The sequence below is a fragment of the Podarcis bocagei genome (assembly GCF_964188305.1).
Source record: "Podarcis bocagei genome assembly, chromosome: 13".
Lineage (NCBI taxonomy): Eukaryota > Metazoa > Chordata > Lepidosauria > Squamata > Lacertidae > Podarcis > Podarcis bocagei.
This window is the reverse complement of record NC_138138.1, coordinates 23,354,025-23,371,612: the sequence shown is the minus strand read 5'-3', so window position 1 is coordinate 23,371,612 and position 17,588 is coordinate 23,354,025. Positions and strand designations below refer to the sequence as shown.

The 17,588-nt window shown below is 45.1% G+C and overlaps 1 protein-coding gene and 1 long non-coding RNA gene across 2 annotated transcripts; both read right to left on the bottom strand.

Moving 5' to 3' along the window:
- Positions 1 to 468: 468 nt before the first annotated feature.
- On the bottom strand, positions 469 to 9,634 carry PRR15L (proline rich 15 like). The gene is made up of 2 exons (XM_081166996.1): positions 9,169 to 9,634; positions 469 to 1,063 (listed from the first exon to the last, which is right to left on the bottom strand). Exon 2 carries the CDS (start codon positions 1,041 to 1,043, stop codon positions 720 to 722), a length of 324 nt encoding a protein of 107 aa, XP_081023122.1. The 5' UTR covers positions 1,044 to 1,063; positions 9,169 to 9,634; the 3' UTR covers positions 469 to 719.
- A 4,606-nt stretch (positions 9,635 to 14,240) lies between these two features.
- Positions 14,241 to 17,523, bottom strand: LOC308571444. The gene is made up of 2 exons (XR_014001439.1): positions 17,424 to 17,523; positions 14,241 to 14,531 (listed from the first exon to the last, which is right to left on the bottom strand). It is a non-coding gene; the product is annotated as an uncharacterized lncRNA (long non-coding RNA).
- Positions 17,524 to 17,588: the final 65 nt, after the last annotated feature.

Here is a 17,588-nt window from a genome sequence, read left to right as displayed (position 1 = left end):
CGCTGATTGGCACAGCTGGAGTGCTGGAGTCCCAGCTGTTGCCTGAGGATGCCATGTGCTGATGCTAATCTTGGGTGGCAAACATGTTGCCTTGACTTGCACCCCAATTATGAGGGTCACATGGTGGTACACTATGGTAATTTTTGAAACTAGACTTTATGGTTTAATGGTACTTCTCCTCCATAGGTAGTAAATATGTATTCTCTTAACTTCAAAATATAGTAAGCTAGCCCTACTGAGTGTGAATGTGTGTGTGTGTGTGTGTGTGTGTGTGAGAGAGAGAGAGAGAGAGAGAGAGAGAGAGAGTAATTTTGCTGACTGAAGCCCTGAACCTTAGCCCTAGTCCTGCCCTGATAGCACCACTGGGATGATAGGGTTCCTCATGGTATCCAGGGGTAACTGGTTAAGCAATTCTGAATATGTTCCTTGCACCATACATTCTCTGCTGCGCCTCTGGCTTCTCCTGTCTTGCATTTTAAATACTATTAGCTTTATTCCTTAAATTAAAAAAAGACTAGTAACATTAATAAAGTTCATCTTCTTCTGAAACTTTTCTTTTCAAGTGAAAATCAGGACCCAATCTCGAAAGCCCAGCTGGTCCCTCGTTAAACTTCATTTGCAAATGGGTTGAAATGCATGTGTCGTATGCTTCTCTCAGACCAGAGAAACACCCTCAAATGAGGGCATGTGAAGAGAACATTTCTCTTTCATCCACCTCCTTATTTCTCGTCCCGTTCGCTGTCAGCAAAAAAATTGGGGTTTTCTGACAACGTGGCCCTTACTTTCTTCTTTTCCTTGAAGCGCCCTGAATGAGAGACTTTGACGTGTTTCCCTTTGGTGCTCTTGTCCACAATCTTCTCTAGCCGGGCGTTGAATTCACGCTCGCTGCTCCCGCTGTTTCCCCCGTCGGCAAGCATACCTTCCTGTTGGTTCTCATTGTTGGTGACATCGTAGATATCTGGGCTTTCATACAATACTTTGGGGGTGGATTTTTTTTTCCGGAGAAAAGTCAGCTTCCACCAGCTATAGTTGTTTTCCGCCATGGTGGCCAGGAATCAACACCCTTGAATGTGGGGGGAAAGCAGATCTATTATTACCAGGAGGTGCCTCCAGACTGCCAGCCATTTTGCCTGCAAGATTCAAGCATGTACTGAAAAAAATGTAGGTTTGCACAACTAGTGCAACAAACCCACATAAAAAAAGAAACACACTTCTAGGAAAGTGACAGAAATGCAATGAATGAGCAATTGACAGGAATATGTATAAACACCCCGCAGGCAAATAGGATGAATGTGAATTGTTCTTTGTTTTATAACCACCCCATAAACAAATCAGAACAAATGCTCAGTAAAGGCTGGTTGTAGCCTAACCTCCAGGCAAGCTTTATGCAGAGAAATCAGGATGAATGTTCAAAAAACAGGTCATCTGCAGGAGCCTCAGGTTTTTGTGGCTTGGGCTAGTTCTTTCCCCTGAGGCTGGCCAGGGATTAATTCCTTAGAATTCCAAATCTTGTTTTGTTCCCCCTACCCCAGAAAAAAATCCCAATTTCTAGTAACAGATTACACAAGGCAAATAGTTATCCTGAAGCCTCGAGGCCTTAGGCGCTAACAGCAAGAGCCTTGGTCTGTGAGCTAAGCAGAATGCACACTTAAAGGTAAAGGTACCCCTGACCATTAGGTCCAGCCATGGACAACTGGGGTTGCGCACTCATCTTGCTCTATAGGCCGAGGGAGCAGGCGTTTGTCCACAGATAGCTTCCGGGTCATGTGGCCAGCATGACTAAGCCGCTTCTGGCAGCGCACAGAAACGCCGTTTACCTTTCCGCCGGAGTGCTACCTATTTATCTACTTGCACTTTGACGTGCTTTCAAACTGCTAGGTGGGCAGGAGCAGGGACCGAGCAACGGGAGCTCACCCCGCCACGGGGATTCGAACCACAGACCTTCTGATCGGCAAGCCCTAGGCTCAGTGGTTTAGACCACAGCGCCACCCGCATCTCAGCAGAATGGGCACCTACACATTGCTAAAAAGGAGGAAACCCATTACTTAAAAAAAAAAAGGCACACAGCTGCATGCAATTTACATTGTGCTAATTTATATCCATAGGTGCAAGTTTAGAAAGAATAACTGTAGTTTGACTGGAAATACATCTTGCCATGGTGAAGACTAAGGGACACCTGTGTGCCTGCTCAATCTCATACCCTCCAAGTGTCCCGATTTTCCAGGGACAGTCCCAAAATAATTAAAGCCATCCTGGCTTCTGAATTGATTCCAGAATGTCCTTATTTCCTCCGCCAGTTCTGCCGTTGCCGAACTAGGGGAGGGGGGTGAACTGGCGCTTATCCCGAGCAATGGTGGTTGTGGCTTCAGCAACTGCGAGGGGAGTTGCCTATCCATGGCTGCCACAGCCAGCCTCCTCCATTGGCCAGCTCATAGCAGCTGCTGGAGAGTGGGCAAAGAGGAGGATAGGCTGTAGCCGCTGAGGCCCAGCCCCATGTGACACACTGGCTCTGAGGGGCAGGTCCTCCCTGGGCAGGAACAAAGGATGAGCAGTGCCAGGGGTGGGGAACATGTAGCTTTCCAGATGTTATTGGCTGGGTCTGATGAGTTGAAGCTCAACAACATCTGGAAGACTGCAGGTCCCACACTCTTGTGCAAGGACTGCAACTACTATGTGACTTAAGCTGTACAACCACACAAAGCTTCATTGCCATAGGTAGATAAGAAGCTACCTTTTACCAGGTTTGTCCATCTATCCCAATATTAGCTACAGTCACAAGCTTGCCTGGGCCTCAGGTAGAGGTCTTCCTCATCACCTGTTAACCTGTTCCTTTAAAAGAGAGAGAGAGAGAGGTGTTGTGCATTGGACCTAGGACACAAGGCATGTGCTCTAACTAGTCTTCTGCTTGTCCAAATCGAGGTTTGACCTTTACTTTAATATCTTAATCCTTGTGACCCACTTCCTCATCTTCTCTCACTCTGGTTTTCTCTTGCCATCTATTTTCTTATAAAGAAAGAAAAAAGAAAGAAAGAAAGAAAGAAAGAAAGAAAGAAAGAAAGAAAGAAAGAGAAAATGGTTTAACACAGTGGTAACCCACTCTAGAAGGGACGCGGGTGGTGCTGTGGTCTAAACCACAGAGTCTAGGACTTGCCGATCAGAAGGTCAGCGGTTCGAATCCCTGCGACGGGGTGAGCTCGCGTTGCTCGGTCCCAGCTCCTGCCAAACTAGCAGTTCGAAAGCACACCAAAAAGTGCAAGTAGATAAATAGGTACCGCTCCGGCGGGAAGGTAAACGGTGTTTCCGTGTGATGCTCTGGTTCGCCAGAAGCGGCTTAGTCATGCTGGCCACATGACCCGGAAGCTGTACGCCGGCTCCCTCGGCCAATAAAGCGAGATGAGCGCCGCAACCCCAGAGTCGGTCATGACTGGACCTAATGGTCAGGGGTCCCTTTACCTTTACCTTAACCCACTCTAGATTCTGTTATGGTCTAGTTGTGAGTTATGAACCACAAACACTATGCTACACAGCTGCCTGGGTTGCCCCAAGAAGACACAGTACATGGTCATATCCATACAATGTATATAAAACGTTTAAAGTATATGGCTTCCCACAAAGTATCCTGGGAACTGTCGTTTACCCCTCACAGAGTTGCAGTTCCCAGCACACTTAACAAATTACAGCTCCCAGGAGTCTTTCAGGGAAGCCACGTGCTTTAAATATATGGTGTGGATGTGACCTCTGTTGTCTGGCGCAGAGTTACAAAAGGTGCCTCTGCTTCTCTCCCCATCTACATAAATGTCTTGGTAAATAAATAAAAAGGAGGTGCTGCTTCTCATATGCTGATAAAAGTGCTGTGTGTGCCAGCACAAAATGGCTGCAAAAAAAAGAGAGAGGTGATGGTACTCCATGCTGGTGACTAGATCAGGCAGAAAAATACGCAGGTGCCTCTCCCCCTTACTGGCAGTATAATAATAAATGAAATAGCTAACATTTTCCTGCCTTTTCAATACATCTGAAACCAGCTGCCTGAGGTAGCCACCTCACTTTGCTTAATAATAGGCCCAGCCTTGAGTCAGCCCCCTGAACCTAACTTTGTTGCTATGAGAACAAAACGAGCTCAAGGGTAGAATGTAACCTGTTCTGAGCACTTCAGAGAGGGTTGGGTAATATATGAGGGCTTAGATACACACACACACACACACACACACACACACACACACACACACAATGTCTGTGTGTGTAGGGATGGGGTAGAAATTCTATTTGGCTAACATTTAAAGGCAATTTTACCTAATTTGCACCTTCCAAACCAATACATAAATCAAAACACAGCCATCTTTCAAAAATCGTACCTCTCAGAATTTTGCAGTGCAGTTTTCTAGACAAGTTACATATACAAAAATGTACACACTAGAGTAAAGTGTGCATATAAATGCACATATTCATGAAAATAATACACAAAATGCTTTTCACAAATGGGTATACTGTAATAGACAAAAATGCAAATAAAAATGCATTTTTTATTTGCATTGAAGTACTGATGAATTATTATTACTAAGTTTGCAAACTGATGTGAAAATTGGAACACTGAACTGATCAGTACCTGAAATACAGCTTTCCCTCCGTTGTTACATTTCCCCAGCAAAGCATAGATAACTGGGAGTATGGAGGTATTCTAACGCAGTGGTTCACAAATCTCCCCAATGCTCCGGGCCTTGAGAAAATGGTTGAGGGTGTTGGTGAACCATTTAATGATTTTTCTGTCTGTTGTTTAGTAATTATAAGGTGCTGTGCTAGATGCTGTAGAATTATGGTGGACTGTGAGCTACACTTTGGGAACCCCCTATTCTAGGGACGCGGGTGGCGCTGTGGGTAAAACCTCAGCGCCTAGGACTTGCCGATCGTCAGATCAGCGGTTCGAATTCCCGCGGCGGGGTGCGCTCCCGTTGCTCGGTCCTAGCGCCTGCCAACCTAGCAGTTCGAAAGCACCCCCGGGTGCAAGTAGATAAATAGGTACCGCTTACTAGCGGGAAGGTAAACGGCGTTTCCGTGTGCTGCGCTGGCTCGCCAGATGCAGCTTGTCACGCTGGCCACGTGACCCGGAAGAGTCTGCGGACAGCGCTGGCCCCCGGCCTCTTAAGTGAGATGGGTGCACAACCCTAGAGTCGGACACGACTGGCTCGTACGGGCAGGGGTACCTTTACGTTTACCTTTATTCTAGGGTGCAGTCTCAATTCGTGTGAAACAACGGTGGGACCCAGTAACCCTGACAAGCACTCTGCCTGAACTGAGAGCACTTCCAGATGATCTGTTTACTGAGCATTCATCCTGATTTGTTTGCAGAGAGATTCGACAGCAGTGGCTACTTGATGAGCATTCATTCTGATTTGTTTGTGATGAGTTTAGATGACATTGCACCAACACAAGGAGGTTTGTTGTGCAAAACCTCCAAATCAACTATAACTGCACAACCTGAGTTTACCAATATGTGATTGAATCCCATTCAAAAAACAGTGACAATCTGGAAACATCCTTAGACATAGAACAAACTCCCAGAATTCTGTGGCACATAATGTTTCCATGCAGCTCTTTCTCAGTAGACATATTCATACGGAAGTGGTTCTAGAACGTTTCTGAATCTAGAAAGTTGAAAGACAGTGATGCACACTCCTCAACACTCCCAAGACATCTCGGAAATTACAGAAGCCATCCCAGCTTCTGATTGGCTCCTGATGGGCTCCTAGGATATCCCATTTTGGCTTGTGCAAGAACACAGCCCTGAAAGACATGTGCTTTTGGATGCCATGCTCTCATGCAAGTCACAGGACTCGCCCGGGAGTACAGCCCCAAAAGACTTGCATCCCGGTTTTCCCCCAGGCATGTCAGAAGGTGTGAGTCCAAACACCCAGTATTTAAAGTGTCTGCAGGAGTGAGTGACCAACCATCGTTTGCTTGAAATCATTAATGTTATTATTTATTCGTTTGTTGGTCACTTGATCTTGCCCAAGACAGCCCAAGGAGGTACTTAAGTTTTCTTTAGGTTTTGAGATCAAGCACAGGCCTCCTGAACAATCCCTATAGGAGTACCCAATGCTTTCTAATATGGCTGCTACTACCTCGCTCTACCTTGAAAGCAGACAGGGCTCTTGAAGGGAGACAGTTCTAATGGATGTGCCATTTTTGTGGCATCTCTGACCTCTGTTACCACTACAGACACTCTCGTCAGCCCACGATGCTCTTCACACATGTAAACGCACACTGATCCACCATGCTGGAAAAGTTATGCTCTTCCTACTTTCTCAAAGTAAGCCCCAACAATGTCCACATGTTCCACTACGTCACATTGGCATAAGGTCTTCTGCAGCTATATCTGAGGTAATCTGGGAAATGCTTCCCTGTTGAAACACCAACCACATACTTTCCCATGCAGGTGTCCCTGAAGAGCTTATGGCTTGTCCACTTTGGAAAATGGCCTCTTCCCCATCGAAGATCTGTCCCTAACCTTTCCACCTGTAAATGCGGGGTTTTTCGATCCCAGCCTTTTTGGACTTTCCAAGGATTGAAAAACCTCACATTTAAAGGGAGCAAGGTGCAGGGCAATGCAGGAATGGGGAAGACATAATGTGAATACCTCTAAATTAATGGGGAGACAGGTTGGTGCAAATCCACATTTTGCTCTGATGTGGACGATCTCTGGTGAGCAACTCTGTTTACTGGCAGGTCCCTTTGAAGAGGAGAAAGGGGCTAGCGCAGGTTTTTTCAACCAGGTACCCTCCAAAAGTTGCTGGACTAAAGCTCCCATCATCCTTGGACATGCTGAATGGGGCTCCTGGGATTTGGAGTCAAACAACATTTAGAAGGCATCAGGCTGGAGAAAGCTGGGCTGGAGGGTCAAGCATCCCCTCCACACCCACCCCAGCTCTCCCAGAAATGGCTTGCGGCATAGGAGTGGGTGGGAGGGGTCCTTCTTTTGCACACACCACCTGCCTTCGGACAGATTTACATTACAAATTTCAAAGTGGCTCGAAACTTGTTTGAAATGGGTTTCGCGTCAGAGCTGCCTTCACCTTCCCTGTAGAATGCAAATTGTAGTTTTATGCATGCCATATGGCATGAATTTGCTGTTTATAAGCCTAGTATTTCTTGCAATAATACAGTTCCTACGATTTCTTGCTAAGGAGAGGTTTGACAGTTAGACAGCCTTGGAGCTGCCCTTTGGGTATTTCCACGTGTCGGTTTATTGTGGGCTTGGTGCTGCACAGACACGTACGTCTTTCACTGTGTCATCTGCATCAAAATGCCAACCCCATCAACGAGAGCCAACATGGTGCAGTGGTTAGAGTGCTTGGACTAGGAGCTGGAGAGACCAGGCTTCAAATTCTCATTCAGCCATGAAGCTCACTGGATGATCTTAGGACTGTCACAATATCTCTGCCTAACCTACTTTGCAGGGTTGTTGTGAAGATATAATGACAGGAGGGGAGAGAGAACCTTGTGATTTCTGTGGAAAACCCAGTACATAAAAAAATCTCATGGAAACAGTAACTCTGGATTAAAACGAGGGAGGGGTGTTTTGCCGTGGACAATACTGTAATAAAATAAAATAAAAACTTGCAGGCATAAGAAATGCCAGCTTTCCTTTTGCTTGTACAGTATACTACTGTGCCAAAGGCTTATAAGAGAACTTTAAAGGCATTGCATACATTAAAAAAACAAAAACCCCACATGAAATAGTAGACTAAGCTACATTGGCAAAGAAAAAGTGCTTTATACACGTTGTTAAGCATTCTAACACTGTGACACTAGATTGCGCTGTGGAGTCCCATTTTTGCTAACCCGATTTCTCATACAAAGTTTGCAACGTGTTTAACTGCAATGCTTCTTTCATGTGTCTAGATCCAGCCAGTGTTTTTCTAAAAACATTCACAAATTAGTACAGGCATTTGGGACAGGGGAGAAGCAGCTGGAGTGCTCATTGCCATTCGTGACACAGGTAACAATAACCTATTGGACCTTGCAGGACTCATACAATTGTTGCAGTAGCAATGCATGAGCTGTAGGAGAAATTGTGTTTTCCCCAGTAAAGAGGGCACTTGAATGGTGAAGAAATGTGCTATTTCTGTCACAAAAGCACTACCATGAGGGAGGACATCTGGATCCTGTGTAACAAATCATATGGGCAGCAACTGTGCTTTTAATGTGCAACCCTCCCCCTCCCCACCCAAAAAAGCACTGCATGGGAAGGATCTTAGGGCCATTTACCTCTTCACATTTTAAAGGTGTATACCTAAGATAAATATACTGCAAAGCATAGAGTGAATACAAGTGGGGAGGGGAATTGTGTATGCCAGCACATCTGATATACATATTAAGGAGTCAGGATTGGCCGTACAGTACCTTCCTATCAAGTGTACCTTCAGGGGTTAATCCGGGTTTGCTGATGTGGAATATATTCAAAAGGCCATTACGTAGTTGATTTTTGTTTTCCCATTTTATCTCAAATGCACCTTAAAGGTCCCACCCTCACAACAACCTTGCATGGTAGATTATTAAATTGTCAGTTCCTCTTCTGAAAGCTATTGTGATTTTTTTATTCCACCCCCAAGTGTTTAAAGGAACAGGGATAAACATCGTGTCGTTGTGAAATTAGTATATAAAAGCAGCATGGGGAAAGGAGTCAGTGGCCAGTGTGCAGATGAACTTTTAGAAAGATGGAAATGCTAAGAGGTGTTTCTAGATGTGAAATTAATTAAATCATAGGCGATTTGCTGTTATGTTTAAATTATGTACACAGTGATGAGTAGTGTTTAATGTTGCATGTTTGTGTGTGTACATTTTTGTCATATATTTTGTTTCCCCATCTTATCTCAAAGGCAAGATACAGGTGTTATGTTGTCCTTATCTCAGGCTTTCTTTACAACAACCCTGCATAGTAGATTAGGCTGGAAAAAACTGTATCATCCAATACCACCCAGCGAAGTTGAGGAGCTAGCAATGATGAGAAACCTGTGCCTCCCAGATCAAGACTCGGCACTCAGTCCACTGCAGTCCACTGGTTTTCCATCTGTTGCGGCAATCAATTAAACATTTGTGGAGGCGCAATGTCCCAGCGAGCTGTTCAGGTTTCCCTCTGCCTTCACCCCCCCCCCAGTGCCATTACAAACATACCTGCTCTCTTGGACTTCTGAACTTCGTCTCTCACAGAGTAGCAAGTTCAGCCGTTATGGGAAAAGACCAACATGAAGAAGGGATGAGACGAGGTCCTGACAGTGAGGCAGGTCTCTGTGGCAAAACAAGCAGCCTTGGCTCCGGCAGTCAGTAGCAAAGTGGCTCTCACATCTCAGGTGTGCTGAGGTGCAACATACCTGTTCGTGCTGCGCCCCTTTCTCTCTCTCCCTCTCTCTCTATGTCAAGGTTAACCGGAGACTCAGCCACTCCTGTCTAAAGTAAACAGGAACTAACAGAGAGGCCGAGCTGAGAGAGTTCTGAATATTCATGACGAGAGAAATCTAAGCTAAGACATTTTGCTGCCGCTTTGTTGATGTCACCTGAGGAGACCAGGGGAGCACCAGGGCCTTTCAATTCCAGAATGGAAATTATGATAGCCTGTTGCAGAGAAGAAGAAGAGGGGGGAGAGAGAGAGAGAGAGAGAGAGAGAGAGAGAGAGAGAGAGAGAGAGAGAAGGACAAGGCCTGTGGCACTTTAGAGATTAGTTTATTGGGGCAAGACTTTCATAGGTAAACACCTTACTTCCTCAGGTGTATGCTGTTGACTGAAAAGGCCAGAGGCAATATAGATAATATACATACAGGGGCTGAGATGCAGTGGAATGTAAGGCACTGGGTTTGCAAAGATCACACCCTGATAACTGGGGTGTAAAATGGAGACGTTGTTGGCTGGAACATCAAGGAGTGCCTAACAATTATATTTTGCAGCAAGGGAACCACCTGTGAGTATCTTCATTCACAGGGACGAGGAACCAATGTTCTTCCAAGTGTTGTCAGACTTACAGCTCCCATTATCCCTGACTTTGGCCGTACTAGCTGGAGTTCAGCAACATCTTGAGAGTTGCAGGTTCTCCATCCCTACTTATTAATGACACAGTGCCCAAGTTATTAGGATTGTTTCACCTGTGCATATACATCTGAGGGATAGTTCAGTTGGTAGAGCACGAGACTCTTAATTTCAGGGTCATGGGTTTGAGTATCACGTTGGGTGAAAAGATTCCTTCATTGTAGGGGGTTGAAATAGACCCCCCCCCGTGGTCTCTTCCAACAAATCTGTGATTCTGTGAATTTTATATATTGACACTTGATTGCTGGCAGCCAAATGTGTGAACCAACAACACTGAAAAAAAACTGCACCCAAGAGACACTGGTTGTTGTTATTATTATTATTATTATTATTATTATTATTATTATTATTAATAATACCCCGCCCATCTGGCTGGGTTTCCCCAGCCACTCTGGGTGGCTTCCAACTGAATATTAAAAACACAGTACAGCACCAAACATTAAAAACTGTGGAATTTGGCCAGAGCAAATGTAGAATGTCTAGGAAGATTGGAATCCTCTGCCACAGGTATTTCTGCCCTTTCCATTTTCAATGTCAGGTTTGTTTGTGTCTGTTCCTTTTCTTCAATAGAAACCAACCTGATTTGCCTATGTAAAAGGCTGCAGGGCATTGCAGCAGGCAACAGCATTTATAAGACTGGAGGGGTGATATCACCATGTTACTACATTGCTTTCAAGACCACATCTCTTGGCCTCCAGACGACGTCCCCAACCAGAGGCACCCCGGAATGGCAAAGAACCACATTCCCCAATTCATCCCTTTGCCTCTGTGAGATAAGACAATGCAAGCTGAAGGGTTTTTTGTTATGTACTGAAGTTCTCACCCTGGGCCAGCAGGGGGATACTGTAGATAGTTTTCACTCAGGTCCACAATTGCAAATAAGGAATTGAAAGTGACGTTCAGTGATTGGATAGTTACAGAAAGTGGTTACTGTTGCGTTGTAGTGGAGCTCTATATAAGCAGGCTGGCTGAACCAGTTCTGTTCTGTTCTGTTCTGGCCTGTGAATAAACAAGAGCTGTTTGAAGAATCTCTGTGTTGTCTGATATGTTCACCCACAACTTAACACTTTTTTGTTTTGTTTTTAGGGCAACAAACCTGCTTACCCATACCAGCAATGATGACATGTTTCCAAAACTTGAATCCTCCTTAACTATTATTTATATAATGTCTTCAATGTATATAATATATATTTATATTAGATAAATATAGATATTAGTTGTACTGTTAGGGGAGGACTTCATTATTTTTAAATTTATTATATGTATCTAACAAAATGTAGAGACCATGTAATAATAATAATAATAATCTCTTTTATCAGTTTACATAAAATAGCACAATATAATTTTTATAATAATAAAAAATCAACAAACTTCAAAAACAAGTAGGCATAAGGAAGGCACTTCCAGACTCACTGTTTTCAGCTGCAATTCAAGAGCACACTGGGAAATTCAAGTTGTGCAATTGGAAATGATTGGGAGCTCCTGTGCAACAAATCCATTCCCCTCCCTGCTCCCCCACCCCAAAAGATAAGGCTTTTTTGCGATAAGGAAAGTGACTGGAAAATGCACTGGAAAGTGTGAGATTAACACTTCATTTGACACAATGTCATCTAACCTCCCTGCAATTAAATCAGAGTGAATGTTCATTAAACAGCTGATATCGTGTAATCTCCCTGGCACACAGATCGGGATGAATGCTCAGTAAAAAAAGTCATCTGGAAGCACCCTAAGACGATCAAAAATATAAGATAAAAAATCAACAGAATTTAAACGCAAATATGTGCCAGAAAATTACAGATCTGTGCAAAAAGGTAAAGGGACCGCTGACCATTAGGTCCAGTCATGGCCGACTCTGGGGTTGTTGCGGTGCTCATCTAGCTTTATTGGCCGAGGGAGCCAGCGTACAGCTTCCGGGTCATGTGGCAAGAATGACTAAACCGCTTCTGGCGAAACAGAGCAGCGCACAGAAACGCCGTTTACCTTCCCGCCGGAGCGGTACCTATTTATCTACTTGCACTTTGACGTGCTTTTGAACTGCTAGGTTGGCAGGAGCAGGGACCGAGCAACAGGAGCTCACCCCGTCGCAGGGATTCGAACTGCCAACCTTCTGACCTTCTGATCGGCAAGTCCTAGGCTCTGTGGTTTAACTCATAGCGCCACCCGCATCCCTTCAGATCTGTGTAGCCTTGCCCAAACAAAACATATCTTCCAGGGCCCCACTCCTGATGATGATGAGAAGGAGTACCCACAAATGAAGCAGGGCTGGCTTAATACATTTCGAAGTAAGCAAAACAATATACCGGTACTTCAGTTTCAAAAGAATTGGGGGGGGGGGGAGAGAGAGAGATCACTTGGTCCAGAGCCTAAAATTACTTAACTACACCAAACGCATATCATAAAGGGATTAAAAGAATCAGATCCACTAAGCCTCTAAAAACCGTACCATCAACTTTTGATTGTAGGGAAGACAACGGCCCTCCCCAGTGGTCTCCCCAACACAGAGAGAACATCTGCCTGGCCCAGGGCTCATCTTGATGTACATTTCCAAAAAGATTCATGGGATTGCTAGTGGTTGGGGGGGGTCACCCCCCATGCTCTCAGCAACCTCTCCCCATGACTTCCAGCACCAGAATAAATTATGTGCACGCACATACACACTCGCATAATATACCCTGTCTAATTCAGCATTTCTGGTTGCAAATTGGCATAGAGTTCCAGCATCTTCTTGGCAGCACAGAATATTGACAGCTGTCGATGACTCTCACCTCATTCATTTCTCATGGCAAATACGTTCCTTAGGGTCACAAGGGCTTCAGGCAAAGTTAATGTTCTTTCCAACATCACACAGACACACATGGCCAGTGCTTTTTTTCCTAAAAAAAATGTTTACTCTCATTTTCTGACTCATATTGATATACTGCCCCTCAATGAGGCCAAACTTAAGATTCACAAAATGTTTAGGGGTATGCGTACCCCTGCGTCCCGTCCCCCTGAAAAAAAACACTGCATGTGGCCTTGGAGTAATTTGATCCAGGGCCAAGAATGCCAAGGACTGATTTTGGCAATCAGATTGTGTTTGGGATGTTTGTGGTCGATTTTGTATCGTTTTGTCTCCATCCTGTAAACCTGAGACTCTGTGACTTTATGGTGTACCATGGAAGGCCCACCAGCCAGCCCAGATGGGAGAGAGATCAGATGCAGACTGGAGGGTATTACTTCCAAACAGGTTTGAGTCCTTTCCTAGCACCAGTTAGAAATAAAACAAAGGTAGTGGAGGGTGACGCGGGTGGCACTGTGGGTTAAACCACAGAGCCTAGGACTTGCCGATTAGAAGGTCGGCGGTTCGAATCCCCGCGACGGGGTGAGCTCCCATTCCTCGGTCCCTGCTCCTGCCAACCTAGCAGTTCGAAAGCACGTCAAAGTGCAAGTAGATAAAGATGTACTGCTCTGGGGGGGAAGGTAAATGGCGTTTCCATGTGCTGCTCTGGTTTGCCAGAAGTGGCTTAGTCATGCTGGCCACATGACCCGGAAGCTGTATACCGGCTCCCTCGGCCAATAAAGCGAGATGAGCGCCGCAACCCCTGAGTCGGTAACGACTGGACCTAATGGTCAGGGGTCCCCTTACCTTTACCTTAGTGGAAAGTAGAAAGAGCCATGGAAGTGTAGTGGTTAGGAGTGTCAGACTAGGACAAGCAGAGCAGGGTTCAAATTGGCCATAAAGCTCATTAGGTGACTTTGGGCTAGTCAGGATCTCTTCTTAGCCTGATCTATCTACTATACCTTACAGGGTTGCTTGTAGATGCAAAATAGGTATGGGGTGATGCATATATACCACCTTGGGCCCCTTGAAGGAAAGGCAGGCTATAAATGCAATAGATAAATAAAAAAGCTCTTAAAAAACTCTCTTTACATGGGTTTGGTCCTCCTGACTGGTAGATATTCTTGGGCTAAGTTGCTGCTACTGGAGTGGACATTTCTCTTTACATCCATTTTTCTGCTCCTCTTTGCCAGTAAAGAGTTAAGGCTTCCAGCTCTTGCTTGCCTGCTTGGACTATTGTCCTTTTGAATCTATTATTTCCTTCTGAAGGATTAGTGAAACTAGGCTTTGGCTCAGCCACTCGCCAGACCGGTTCCTCACCTTTCTTTCTTTTCTTTCTTTCTTTCTACTGTATTTCTGTGACCTAGTCTTTGTTTTGAGGGTACTAATTTCCTCTCCAGCTTAGCACGGATCTTCATTTCAATATTGGAATAAATAATTATTCTCTCTCCAAGACTGTCACTATTTTCAGGGTGGGATTTAGTGACAAGACGGGCAAATTCAAACTGCACAGTTGATTGGGAGGTCATGCACAACAAATCTGCTTCCCCCAAAGGATTGGGCTTTTTGCAACAAGGAAAGTGACTGGAAGATGCACTAGAACATGCGAGACAACACTTGCTTTGACCTCTTGACTTCCCTGCAAAGTGCAAACAATCAGAATGAATGCTCATTAAAAAGCCAGTGTAGTCAAATCTTCCTGCAAACAAATCAAGGTGAATTCCCAGTAAACAGGTCATCTGGAAACACCCTCACTGACATAGGGTGTCTTCCAACAAATGGAAGACACCCTATGTAGAGCAAATTTTACAAATTTTAAAAACAAATTTTACCCTATGTAGAGCAGAAACAAACTGGGATGTGTGTGTGTGTGTGCATGCGTGCTAGCAATGGTAGTTGTTGTTTAGTCGTTTAGTCGTGTCCGACTCTTCATGACCCCATGGACCAGAGCACGCCAGGCGCTTCTGTCTTCCACTGCCTCCCGCAGTTTAGTCAAACTCATGCTGGTAGCTTTGAGAACACTATCCAACCATCTCGTCCTCTGTTGTCCCCTTCTCCTTGTGTCCTCCATCTTTCCCAACATCAGGGGCTTTTCCAGGGAGTCTTCTCTTCTCATGAGGTGGCCAAAGTACTGGAGTCTCAGCTTCAGGATCTGTCCTTCCAGTGAGCACTCAGGGCTGATTTCCTTAAGAACGGACATATCAATTCTTCGGCGATCAGCCTTCTTTATGGTCCAGCTCTCACTTCCGTACATCACTACTGGGAAAACCATAGCTTTAACTATATGGACCTTTGTCAGCAAGGTGATGTCTCTGCTTTTTAAGATGCTGTCTAGGTTTGTCATTGCTTTTCTCCCAAGCAATGGTAGATGCTCATGCAAATTCTTCTAAATTGAATCTGCTTGCAAATAATCAAATTTATATCAATGCTCAAATTATGTGGTGGGAGGAAATGTGGGGTGCCTTATGAAATCTACAAGTTCCCTTGATCTCCTTCCCAGTTTTATCGAAATCATGCCCCCCTGCTTCTAAGAGGGCTGTCAAAACCGGTAAGGTGCCTAAGGTTAGGAGTAGGTTGGAATTCCTAACTAGCGATGCAGCCTGAATCTTACAAAGCCTCCTTTATTCCAAAGAAATGTAGTCGCAATTAAGCGCCATTGATATGTGGGGCTTAATCAAAAGCATGACTAATGTTCTCTTGGTTTAAGCCAATAAGCATATGTAATGGATTTGGCAAGTTCTAATAGGCATGCTGTAATGCCCTGTTTTGAAAAAGTCTGCTACCTTATTTTTAGACTACAGATTCCTTCCAATTCTGATCAGGTTGTGAGTGATGCTGTGTGTGTAGTCCAAACTCGGCCCTCCAGATGTTTTGGGACTACAACTCCCATGATCCCTAGCTAACAGGACTAGTGGTCAGGGATGATGGGAATTGTAGTCCCAAAACATCTGGAGGGCCGAGTTTGCCCATGCCTAGTGTAGTCAAATGGCTCCACCCTCCAAAAGAGGGAGATATCAGCAGGCTTGGGGGAAGCTAGGGATAAACTAGCCCAAAGAGAACTGAATATGCCTGCTGGTCCAGGAATGCTGACTGACTGTTAAAGGCAGGGAGGGGGGACAGGATGGACTGAGTAGGATTTTGAACAGGGTGCGCTACACACTGCAACATTTTGTTGCAGGACTCACTTATAGGACAGTGTGATTTGCGGTAGCCTTTCAGAACATAAAGCTTAAATATATTCAGACAACTGCCATGTTTTTCCAGGGTAATCACCTGATTTGGAAACAATGGTGAGAATGTGAGATTTGGATTGGTACTTGGTAAAGGTAAAGGTAAAGGTACCCCTGCCCGAACGGGCCAGTCTTGACAGACTCTGGGGTTTGTGCGCCCATCTCACATCTATTGGCCGGGGGCCAGCGCTGTCCGGAGACACTTCCGGGTCACGTGGCCAGCGTGACAAAGCTGCATCTGGCGAGCCAGCGCAGCACACGGAACGCCGTTTACCTTCCCGCTGGTAAGCGGTACCTATTTATCTACTTGCACCCGGGGGTGCTTTCGAACTGCTAGGTTGGCAGGCGCTGGGACCGAGCAGCGGGAGCGCACCCCGCCGCGGGTATTCGAACCGCCAACCTTTCGATCGGCAAGCCCTAGGCGCTGAGGCTTTAGCCCACAGCGCCACCCGCGTCCCCTGGTACTTGGTACTTTTCGGTTATTTTAACTCTCCTGTGTGCTAGCAACTGTTTGTAAAGAATACTTTTATATGGTGCGCAGTACATGTGACCCAGGGAGCCCTTTGTGTTTTGCACAAGTTTAAACACATGGTTTAACTTTAAACAAATAAGTGAAACAACTGGAAAGTTATTGTTTAACATTAATGTCATCACAAAAGCTGTACATTTTAATATTGCTGCAAAAAGAGAGTGTCCCTCAATCAAATTTGAAAACCTTGAAGGTTTTCTTCAAAATTCAAAGGAATTTGAAGTAAATAATGTGTTTTGAGTGTCTTTTAAAGTGTATTGATTATGGAAGAGACAGGTAAATAGTGAATTAAAAAAAAGAAAGATCTGAGAGTGAACTCTGTCTAGAAATGATGCCTAATTCCGTCTATCTGGAAGCTTGCTTCCTAGTCCCAGGTTTGTGGGAGTTCGCTGCAGGTATTCAATAGTGAGGCTCACGTGCTCAGAGCACAGTATTTCCCCCATACTTTGTACTATCATGCTCACAGGTATCAGTGTTAATCGGTAGCAGATAGCCGTTCTGGTTTGATGTCACAACGGAACTGGGCAGCTTTGGCGCATAAGAAAAAGCAAAAATGCAACAACCTTTCCCTATCACTGCATTTTTATGCAAAGGGCCGGGTAGAGTGCGAAGCTCTGGCTTCTGAATTTCTGCCTGCTAAGCCTCAAGGGCCGATGCTAGAATAAAAGTATTATTAATTGGATTAATTGTGGTTTGGCTTAAATCTTCGCCCCATATCCAACCCTTTCAAGGCTGATCTTGCTCTCCGCTGAAGGGATCTGGTTGATCTCACCTCTATATGCCACGCGGATGAACACGTCAGTACTAATTTAGCACGCATGCAGAAACCCGCGCATGATGCTCAGCCTGCGGCATTCGAGCGCCACCTGCTGGCAAGCAGCTGCCATCGACCCTTTTCTCTCCCGGACTTCCCCTTCTTCCTTATTAGTAAATTCCC